The following is a 12087-nucleotide window of genomic DNA, read 5'->3' on the forward strand; positions in this document are numbered from 1 at the left end:
ACAATTACATAGACCACCAAAAGTACCGGAGAATCTCTTTAAAAACAATTACATAGACCACCAAAAGTACTGGAGAATCTCTTTAAAAACAATTACATAGACCACCAAAAGTACCGGAGAATCTCTTTAAAAACAATTACATAGACCACCAAAAGTACCGGAGAATCTCTTTAAAAACAATTACATAGACTCTTTAAAAACAATTACATAGACCACCAAAAGTACCGGAGAATCTCTTTAAAAACAATTACATAGACCACCAAAAGTACCGGAGAATCTCTTTAAAAACAATTACATAGACCACCAAAAGTACCGGAGAATCTCTTTAAAAACAAGATCCTTATTTGAATAGTATTTTCCAATGTTGTTCTCCACTACTAAAAACACTTCAAAGCATTAGCATCGCTCAAAAGACTAAATAAATGTTACACATTACAGTAAATCAAACATTGGTGCACTACAATGTGTTTTTTAATGATAGTCATGGTGTATGTCATCATTGATGGGTTAAAGGTCATAGTGGGGGTGGCCAGACAAATGGAATGGAGCAATAACAACATTTCCCTTGTTTTGAAATGGCAGTCGAGCATCACTGGAACGTCAACTTGGCACGACAACACAAACAGATCTGTGGACCAGGCTTTTATCATAAGGACAAGACAGACCAACACGAACAGCCGTCCCATCGCCTTTGACCACAGAACATCGGCCTCCATTTTCTGTTCATTTCCTGACCATTCTACATGTTAAAACACCGAGCAGGTAATCTACCACAGATGGTGTTGGTCTGGTTTGTCCGACAGGCATCCGAGGACACACCTTCCGTCTCTGGGGTCATTTGCTGACTATGGGCAGCAGGTCTCCCTTGGTTTTCATGGTTTTGATCTTGGCTCTGATGGTGTCGTCCATGGCCTGCCTGCAGCGGTGGGCGTAGTGAGCCAGCGTCTCCTCTTTCTCGTCCCAAGGTGGCAGAGCGTGGAACACCTAGGATTAAATAATACTTTATTAACCCCCAAAGGACCTGTTAATACATACAACACCAGTTAATACATACAACACCTGTTAATACATACAACACCTGTTAATACATACAACACCTGTTAATACATACAACACCTGTTAATACATACAACACCTGTTAATACATACAACACCTGTTAATACATACAACACCTGTTAATACATACAACACCTGTTAATACATACAACACCTGTTAATACATACAACACCTGATTTCCTATGAAAAGCCACTGGTACAGGAGAGACACGTCCATAACAATCAGCTTTCCAAACATGACTCTTTCGGGGGGGAAAGTTCCCATTTATTGTGTATATAAAATATAAATAACTAACCCTTCCTCTCACCTGTACTAACCCTTCCTCTCACCTGTACTAACCCTTCCTCTCACCTGTACTAACCCTTCCTCTCACCTGTACTAACCCTTCCTCTCACCTGTACTAACCCTTCCTCTCACCTGTACTAACCCTTCCTCTCACCTGCACTAACCCTTCCTCTCACCTGCACTAACCCTTCCTCTCACCTGTACTAACCCTTCCTCTCACCTGTACTAACCCTTCCTCTCACCTGTACTAACCCTTCCTCTCACCTGTACTAACCCTTCCTCTCACCTGTACTAACCCTTCCTCTCACCTGTACTAACCCTTCCTCTCACCTGTACTAACCCTTCCTCTCACCTGTACTAACCCTTCCTCTCACCTGCACTAACCCTTCCTCTCACCTGCACTAACCCTTCCTCTCACCTGTACTAACCCTTCCTCTCACCTGTACTAACCCTTCCTCACACCTGTACTAACCCTTCCTCTCACCTGTACTAACCCTTCCTCTCACCTGTACTAACCCTTCCTCTCACCTGTACTAACCCTTCCTGGTCACCTGTACTAACCCTTCCTCTCACCTGTACTAACCCTTCCTCTCACCTGTACTAACCCTTCCTCTCACCTGTACTAACCCTTCCTCTCACCTGTACTAACCCTTCCTGGTTACCTGTACTAACCCTTCCTCTCACCTGTACTAACCCTTCCTGGTCACCTGTACTAACCCTTCCTGGTTACCTGTACTAACCCTTCCTCTCACCTGTACTAACCCTTCCTCTCACCTGTACTAACCCTTCCTCACACCTGTACTAACCCTTCCTCTCACCTGTACTAACCCTTCCTCTCACCTGTACTAACCCTTCCTCTCACCTGTACTAACCCTTCCTCTCACCTGTACTAACCCTTCCTCTCACCTGTACTAACCCTTCCTCTCACCTGTACTAACCCTTCCTCTCACCTGTACTAACCCTTCCTCACACCTGTACTAACCCTTCCTCTCACCTGTACTAACCCTTCCTCTCACCTGTACTAACCCTTCCTCTCACCTGTACTAACCCTTCCTCTCACCTGTACTAACCCTTCCTGGTCACCTGTACTAACCCTTCCTCTCACCTGTACTAACCCTTCCTGGTCACCTGTACTAACCCTTCCTCTCACCTGTACTAACCCTTCCTCTCACCTGTACTACCTATACACACACGAGACCAGTGACCCATGACCCCAACAAATAGTGCCCTCTAGTGTCCAAAACAAGTCAAAATAACCCTGGACAGACAATATATACACAACTCATAAACCAAAATGGCACCTAAAACACTGAATAAATACAATGACAGACACAAATGCTAAAAACCTAATCCCAGACTAAAAAAGCCCAATGGAGATCCTTAGATTAAAATGTCCCCATCGGAATGATAAGAAAGATGTACCTCCGGAGCGGCCAGGCTCAGCTCGGCGATGGCGGCCGTCCGTGAGATGGTGTTGCGGTCGACGCCCACGCGGTCGAACGCCACCTTCATGGAGACGCTACGTCTGAACTCCTGCAGGGCCGCCATGTACCTGGCGATGACGCCCACCACATTCTTCACTGGGGAGAGAGAGAGAGACAGGACCGACGGGGTTAAGTAATAGTAAAAAACAAATGCTGATTTCTCAACTCTTTATTTGACATGTTTCAGTGTGAGGGATGGAGATGTACTAGAGAGCTCATCTCATCTATCTTCGCATTGGCCACTTCTGTGACAGCATGGACAGCGCCATTCAGCGCCATCACCAGGCTTTGGTCCAAGTGCGCCCCTCTATCCAACTCTATGGTATTGGGTACAGTACTGTAGTCCTGACTCCGTTTAAGGGCCATCTACAGTACTGTAGTCCCGACTCCGTTTAAGGGCCATCTACAGTACTGTAGTCCCGACTCCGTTTAAGGGCCATCTACAGTACTGTAGTCCCGACTCCGTTTAAGGGCCATCTACAGTACTGTAGTCCTGACTCCGTTTAAGGGCCATCTACAGTACTGTAGTCCTGACTCCGTTTAAGGGCCATCTACAGTACTGTAGTCCCGACTCCGTTTAAGGGCCATCTACAGTACTGTAGTCCCGACTCCGTTTAAGGGCCATCTACAGTACTGTAGTCCTGACTCCGTTTAAGGGCCATCTACAGTACTGTAGTCCTGACTCTAAGGGCCATCTACAGTACTGTAGTCCCGACTCCGTTTAAGGGCCATCTACAGTACTTACTCCTGTTTAAGGGCCATCTACAGTACTGTACTCCTGACTAAGGGCCATCTACAGTACTGTAGTCCTGTTTAAGGGGCATCTACAGTACTTACTCCTGTTTAAGGGCCATCTACAGTACTGTAGTCCTGACTCCGTTTAAGGGCCATCTACAGTACTGTAGTCCCGACTCCGTTTAAGGGCCATCTACAGTACTGTAGTCCCGACTCCGTTTAAGGGCCATCTACAGTACTGTAGTCCCGACTCCGTTTAAGGGCCATCTACAGTACTGTAGTCCCGACTCCGTTTAAGGGCCATCTACAGTACTGTAGTCCCGACTCCGTTTAAGGGCCATCTACAGTACTGTAGTCCTGACTCCGTTTAAGGGCCATCTACAGTACTGTAGTCCTGACTCTAAGGGCCATCTACAGTACTGTAGTCCCGACTCCGTTTAAGGGCCATCTACAGTACTTACTCCTGTTTAAGGGCCATCTACAGTACTGTACTCCTGACTAAGGGCCATCTACAGTACTGTAGTCCTGTTTAAGGGGCATCTACAGTACTTACTCCTGTTTAAGGGCCATCTACAGTACTGTAGTCCTGTTTAAGGGGCATCTACAGTACTTACTCCTGTTTAAGGGCCATCTACAGTACTTACTCCTAACTCGTGTGTTCTCTCCATCTCTGCTCCTCTTGGAGCTCTTCATCACCCTGTGGAGCTCCACCTCCTCAAAGCTGTCGAATAGGGCGGGGTTCTCAAAAGCCACACCCTCATCAGGGAAACCCACCCCCATGTGGGAGGAGCTACCCGTCCCCAGCTCCATCTGGCTGGACGAAAGACCACGCCTCTTCTCTGAGGAAAAGAAAAAACATTAAAACCGATGGTCTCTGGCAGAAACATCACGCCATGTTTTTAACTCTGGATTTATAATAGAGGATCATTCTTCATCCACATGCCTCCCCACCCCTGCTGATGATGATCAGGTACAGTTTGTAGACCAAGCCTCAGACTAGACCTAATTATGTTCTAGCCTGAACTAAAATATAAAATGTAATGTGTTGGTCCCATATTTCATGAGCTGAAATAATAAGTGTCGGGCAAAAAGTTTATTTCTCTCAAATTTTGTGCACAAATGTGTTTACGTCCCTGTTAGTGAGCATTTCTCCCAGATAATCCATCCACCTGACAGGTGTGGCATATCAAGAGGCTGATTATCTTCACTATTTTCACCTCCGGATGAAAAGCATGCCCAAAGTAAACTACCTGCTACTCAGGCCCAGAAGCTAGGATATGCATATAAGTGGTAGATTTGGATAGAAAACACTCTAATGTTTCCAAAACCGTTAAAATAATGTCTGTGAGTATAACAGAACTGATATGGCAGGCGAAAACCTGAGAAAAATCCATCCAGGAAGTGAGATTTTTTTTGAATGCCATTACAGTATCCATTGATTTAGGACTCAAATTGCACTTCCTATGGCTTCCACTAGATGTCAACAGTCTTTATAAATTGTTTCAGGCTCGTATTTTGAAAAATGAGGGAGTAAGACCAGTCTGAATGACTGGACCCTACAGTGTCCCAGAGGTTTTTCATGCCCACGACAGAGAGCGCCCCTTTCTTGTTTACCTTTTATATTGACAACGTTATTGTCCGGTTAAAATATTATCGATTATTATGACTAAAAACAACCTGAGGATTGATTAGAAACATCATTTGACATGTAACTCCTCTACTTGGCTGGTTACTGTTTGTAATGATTTGTCTGCCGGGAGCTGTTCTCAGATAATCGCATGGTATGCTTTCGCTGTAAAGCCTTTTCGAAATCTGACACCGTGGTTGGATTAACAAGAAGTTAATCTTCAAACCGATGTATAACACTTGTATGTTTTATGAATTTCTATAATGAGTGTTTCTGTTTTTTGAATTTGGCGCTCTGCAATTTCACTGGATGTTGGCCAGGTGGGACGCTAGCATGATCATTACACAGGTGCACCTTGTGCTGGGGGACAATAAAAGTCCACTCTGAAATGTGCAGTTTTGTCACACAACACAATGCCACAGATGTCTGACGTTTTGAGGGAGCGTACAATTGGTATTCTGACTGCAGGAATGTCCACCAGAGCTTTTGCCAGATAATGTAATGTTAATTTCTCCAAAATAAGCCTTCAACGTCGTTTTTGAGAATTTTGCCAATACGTCCAACTGGCCTCAACGTAGATGGCGTGTATGACGTTGTGTGGGCGAGTGGTTTGTTGATGTCAACATTTTGAACAGAGTGCCCCATGGTGGCGGTGGGGTTATGGTATGGGCAGGCATAAGCTATGGACAACGAACACAATTGCATTTTATTAAATGTCAATTTGAATGTACAGAGATGTCTTTTATGGCACACTACCTTTCAAAAGTTTGGGGTCACTTAGAAATATCCTTGTTTTTGTCCATTAAAATAACATTGATCAGAAATACAGTGTAGACATTGTTAATGTTGTAAATTACTATTGTAGCTGGAAACGGCTGATTTTTAATGGAATATCTACATAGGCGTACAGAGGCCCATTATCAGCAACCATCACTCCTGTATTAGCTAATCTAAGTTTATAAATTTAAAAGGCTAATTGATCATTAGAAAACCCTTTTGTAATTATGTTAGCACAGCTGAAAACTGTTGTCCTGATTAAAGAAGCAATACAACTGGCCTTTTTAGACTATTTGAGTATCTGGAGCATAAGCATTTGTGGGTTCGATTACAGGCTCAAAATGGCCAGAAACAAAGACCTTTCCTCTGAAACTCGTCAGTCTGTTCTTGTTCTGAGAAATAAAGGCTATTCCATGTGAGAAATTGCCAAGAAACTGAAGATCTCGTACAATGCTGTGTACTACTCCCTTCACAGAACAGCGCAAACTGGCTCTAACCAGAATAGAAATAGGAGTGGGAGGCCCCGGTGCACAACTGAGCAAGAGGATAAGTACATTAGAGTGTCTAGTTTGAGAAACCGACGCCTCACAAGTCCTCAACTGGCAGCTTCATTAAATAGTACCCGCAAAACACCAGTCTCAACGTCAACAGTGAAGAGGTGACTCTGGGATGCTGGCCTTCTAGGCAGAGTTCCTCTGTCCAGTGTCTGTGTTATTTTGACCATCTTAATCTTTTATTTTTATTGGCCAGTCTGAGATATGGCTTTTTCTTTGCAACTCTGCCGAGAAGGCCAGCATCCCGGAGTCGCCTCTTCACTGTTGACGTTGAGAATGGTGTTTATACATGCACGCACGCACCCCTTCAAATTAAATGTTACTATTTCAGCTACACCTGTTGCAGACAGGTGTATAAAATCGAGCGCACAGCCATGCAATCTCTATATACAAACAGAATGGCCTTACGGAAGAGCTCAGTGACTTCCTACGTGGTACCGTCATAGGATAGCACCTTTCCAACAAGTCAGTAAGTAACATTTCTGCCCTGCTATGGCTGCCCCAGTCAACTGTAAGTGCTGTTATTGTGAAGTGGAAAGGAGCAACAACGGCTCAGTCACGAAGTGGTAGGCCAAAAGCTCTGAAGTACGTAGCACGTAAAAATCGTCTGTCCTCGGTTGCAACACTCACTACCAAGTTCCAAACTGCCTCTGGAAGCAACGTCAGCACAATAACTATTCGTTGGGAGCTTCATGAAATGGGTTTCCGTGGCCGAGCAGCGGCACACAAGCCTAAGATCACCATGTGTTAAAGCCAAGCGTCGGCTGGAGTGGTGTTAAGCTCCACCCCATTGGACTCTGGAGCAGTGGAAACTGGCCCATTAGTTCCAGTGAAGGGAATTTTTAACACTACAGCATACAATTACATTCTAGATGATTCTGTGCTTCCAACTATGTGGCAACAGTTTAAGGAAGGCCCTTTCCTGTTTCAGCATGACCCCCGTGCACAAAGCGAGGTCCATACAGAAATGGTTTGTTTAGATCGGTATGGAAGAACTTGACTGGCCGGCACAGAGCCCTGACCTCAACCTCATCTAACACCTTCGGGATGAATTGGAACGCACAGAGCCCTGACCTCAAACTTTGCGATGAATTGGAACGCTGACTGTGAGCCAGGCCTAATCGTTCAAAATCAGTGCCTGACCTGACTAATGCTCTCGTGGCTGAATGGAAGCAGGTCCCCTCAGCAATGTTCCAACATCTAGTGGAAAGCCACAAGCACATTCAGAGACTTGTCCCGAAGCCACTCCTGCGTTGTCTTGTCTGTGTGCTTAGGGTCGTTGTCCTGTTGGAAGGTGAACCTTCACTCCAGTCTGAGGTCCTGAGCGCTCTGGAGCAGGTTTTCATCAAGGATCTCTGTACTTTGCTCTGTTCATCTTTCCCTGGATCCTGACTAGTCTCCCAGTCCCTACCGCTGAAAAACATGAGGCTGCCACCACCATGCATCACCGTAGGGATGGTGCCAGGTGTCCTCCAGACATGACGCTTGGCATTCAGGCCAAAGACTTCAATCTTGGTTTCATCAGACCAGAGAATCTTGTTTCTCATGGTCTGAGATTCCTTTAGGTGCCTTTTGGCAAACTCCAAGCAGGCTGTCATGTGCCTTTTACTGAAGAGTGGCTTCCGTCTGGCCACTCTACCATAAAGGCCTGATTGGTGGAGTGCTGCAGAGATGGTTGTCCTTCTGGAAGGTTCTCCCATCTCCACAGAGGAACTCTGTCAGAGTGACCATCGGGTTCTTGGTCAACTCCCTGACCAAGGCCCTTCTCCCCCGATTGCTCAGTTTGGCCGGGCAGCCAGCTCTAGGAAGAGTCTTGAAGAAGCTCTGCTGGTTCCAAACTTCTTCCATTTAAGAATGATGAAGGCCACTGGGTTCTTGGGAACCTTTAATGCTGCAGAAATGTTTTTGGTACCCTTCCCCAGATCTGTGCCTCGACACAATCCTGTCTCGGAGCTCTACGGACAATTCCTTCAACCTCATGGCTTGGTTTTTGCTCTGACATGCACCTGTCAACTGTGGGACCTTTTATAGACAGGTGAGTGCCTTTCCAAATCATGTCCAATCAATTGAATTTACCACAGGTGGACTCCAATCAAGTTGTAGAAACATCTCAAGGACGATCAATGGAATCAGGATGCACCTGAGCTCACTTTTGAGTTTCATAGCAAAGGGTCCGAATACTTATGTAAAGGTATCAGTTTTTATTTGTAATATATTTGCAAAACTTTCTAAAATCCTGTTTTCGCTTTGTCATTATGGGGTGTTGATGTCATTATGGGGTGTTGTGATGTCATTATGGGGTATTGTGATGTCATTATGGGGTATTGTGATGTCATTATGGGGTGTTGTGATGTCATTATGGGGTATTGTGATGTCATTATGGGGTATTGTGATGTCATTATGGGGTATTGTGATGTCGTTATGGGGTATTGTGATGTCATTATGGGGTATTGTGATGTCATTATGGGGTGTTGTGATGTCATTATGGGGTATTGTGATGTCGTTATGGGGTATTGTGATGTCGTTATGGGGTATTGTGATGTCGTTATGGGGTATTGTGATGTCATTATGGGGTATTGTGATGTCATTATGGGGTTTTGTGATGTCATTATGGGGTATTGTGATGTCATTATGGGGTATTGTGATGTCATTATGGGGTATTGTGATGTCATTATGGGGTATTGTGATGTCGTTATGTTTGTGATGTCGTTATGGGGTATTGTGATGTCGTTATGGGGTATTGTGATGTCATTATGGGGTATTGTGATGTCATTATGGGGTATTGTGATGTCATTATGGGGTATCGTGATGTCGTTATGGGGTATCGTGATGTCATTATGGGGTATCGTGATGTCATTATGGGGTATCGTGATGTCATTATGGGGTATCGTGATGTCATTTATGGGGTATCGTGATGTCATTATGGGGTATCGTGATGTCATTATGGGGTATTGTGATGTCATTATGGGGTATCGTGATGTCATTATGGGGTATCGTGATGTCATTATGGGGTATCGTGATGTCATTATGGGGTATCGTGATGTCATTATGGGGTATCGCGATGTCATTATGGGGTATTGTGATGTCATTATGGGGTTTTGCGATGTCATTATGGGGTATTGCGATGTCATTATGGGGTATTGCGATGTCATTATGGGGTATTGTGATGTCATTATGGGGTATTGTGATGTCATTATGGGGTATTGTGATGTCATTATGGGGTATTGTGATGTCATTATGGGGTGTTGTGATGTCATTATGGGGTGTTGTGATGTCATTATGGGGTATTGTGATGTCATTATGGGGTATTGTGTGTAAATTACCGAATACCTTTTTTTATTAAATCAATTTTAGAATAAGGCTGTAACGTAACAAAATGTGGAAAACGTCAAGGGGTCTGAATACTTTCCGAAGGAACTGTATATGCAGGAACACGTTCGATTGAAGAACATTTAGTTAATCTGAAACATGCCTACGAGAGTTTTAAAAACAACATGAGTTTAGTTTTGCCCGTTTTAAGCACATCAGCTAGATATTCCTGCATACACAGCCAGATCAACAGTCGGGACAATAGCAGACATAATGGTCTCATCTGCATGAAGTTTACCATTTAACAGATTGACCAATGGTGTTTATATTAGTAGTAAACAACAAGAAGTCCCAAAAATCAACTCCTGTGGTACACCTTTATGTACCTCTAGAAATTCAGACTTAAGCCCATCCACCAGGATGGCCTGAGTTCTGTCACTAAGATCATCATGAACCCATGAACAGGTGTCAGAGCTCAGACCTATCGAGGACAACTTATTCAATAGAATAGCAACAGTATCAAAATAATTTGACAGGTCCACAAACAAAGCAGAACATGTCGTTGTCGTGTCTAAAGCATTAACAAGATCATTACCTACTAAAGTGGAAGCTGTAACAGTGCTATGCCCAGGACTAAACCCTGATTGGATGCCCAGGACTAAACCCTGATTGGATGCCCAGGACTAAACCCTGATTGGATGCCCAGGACTAAACCCTGATTGGATGCCCAGGACTAAACCCTGATTGGATGCCCAGGACTAAACCCTGATTGGATGCCCAGGACTAAACCCTGATTGGATGCCCAGGACTAAACCCTGATTGGATGCCCAGGACTAAACCCTGATTGGATGCCCAGGCCTAAACCCTGATTGGATGCCCAGGCCTAAACCCTGATTGGATGCCCAGGACTAAACCCTGATTGGATGCCCAGGACTAAACCCTGATTGGATGCCCAGGACTAAACCCTGATTGGATGCCCAGGACTAAACCCTGATTGGATGCCCAGGCCTAAACCCTGATTGGATGCCCAGGCCTAAACCCTGATTGGATGCCCAGGACTAAACCCTGATTGGATGCCCAGGACTAAACCCTGATTGGATGCCCAGGACTAAACCCTGATTGGATGCCCAGGACTAAACCCTGATTGGCTGCCCAGGCCTAAACCCTGATTGGATGCCCAGGACTAAACCCTGATTGGATGCCCAGGACTAAACCCTGATTGGATGCCCAGGACTAAACCCTGATTGGATGCCCAGGACTAAACCCTGATTGGATGCCCAGGACTAAACCCTGATTGGATGCCCAGGACTAAACCCTGATTGGATGCCCAGGCCTAAACCCTGATTGGATGCCCAGGCCTAAACCCTGATTGGATGCCCAGGACTAAACCCTGATTGGATGCCCAGGACTAAACCCTGATTGGATGCCCAGGACTAAACCCTGATTGGATGCCCAGGACTAAACCCTGATTGGATGCCCAGGCCTAAACCCTGATTGGATGCCCAGGACTAAACCCTGATTGGATGCCCAGGACTAAACCCTGATTGGATGCCCAGGACTAAACCCTGATTGGATGCCCAGGACTAAACCCTGATTGGATGCCCAGGACTAAACCCTGATTGGATGCCCAGGACTAAACCCTGATTGGATGCCCAGGACTAAACCCTGATTGGATGCCCAGGACTAAACCCTGATTGGATGCCCAGGACTAAACCCTGATTGGATGCCCAGGACTAAACCCTGATTGGATGCCCAGGACTAAACCCTGATTGGATGCCCAGGACTAAACCCTGATTGGATGCCCAGGACTAAACCCTGATTGGATGCCCAGGACTAAACCCTGATTGGATGCCCAGGACTAAACCCTGATTGGATGCCCAGGACTAAACCCTGATTGGATGCCCAGGACTAAACCCTGATTGGATGCCCAGGACTAAACCCTGATTGGATGCCCAGGACTAAACCCTGATTGGATGCCCAGGACTAAACCCTGATTGGATGCCCAGGACTAAACCCTGATTGGATGCCCAGGACTAAACCCTGATTGGATGCCCAGGACTAAACCCTGATTGGATGCCCAGGACTAAACCCTGATTGGATGCCCAGGACTAAACCCTGATTGGATGCCCAGGACTAAACCCTGATTGGATGCCCAGGACTAAACCCTGATTGGATGCCCAGGACTAAACCCTGATTGGATGCCCAGGACTAAACCCTGATTGGATGCCCAGGACTAAACCCTGATTGGATGCCCAGG

At 45.5% G+C, this 12087-nt stretch overlaps 1 protein-coding gene across 2 annotated transcripts in view; it reads right to left on the reverse strand.

The window, feature by feature from the left end:
- Positions 1 to 453: 453 nt before the first annotated feature.
- The window catches only part of LOC115127297 (uncharacterized protein KIAA1958), a 54928-nt gene continuing 43294 nt past the window's right edge, over positions 454 to 12087 (reverse strand). For both annotated transcript variants that reach the window (XM_065017160.1, XM_065017159.1), the window contains exons 5-7: positions 4208 to 4402; positions 2767 to 2924; positions 454 to 984 (exon numbers count right to left, since the gene is read on the reverse strand). In XM_065017160.1, the coding sequence (XP_064873232.1) occupies positions 835 to 984; positions 2767 to 2924; positions 4208 to 4402 (503 nt within the window). In that variant the 3' untranslated portion in view covers positions 454 to 834. The remainder of the gene's footprint in view (positions 985 to 2766; positions 2925 to 4207; positions 4403 to 12087) is intronic.

This window comes from Oncorhynchus nerka, linkage group LG4 (assembly GCF_034236695.1).
Source record: "Oncorhynchus nerka isolate Pitt River linkage group LG4, Oner_Uvic_2.0, whole genome shotgun sequence".
NCBI classification, from domain to species: domain Eukaryota; kingdom Metazoa; phylum Chordata; class Actinopteri; order Salmoniformes; family Salmonidae; genus Oncorhynchus; species Oncorhynchus nerka.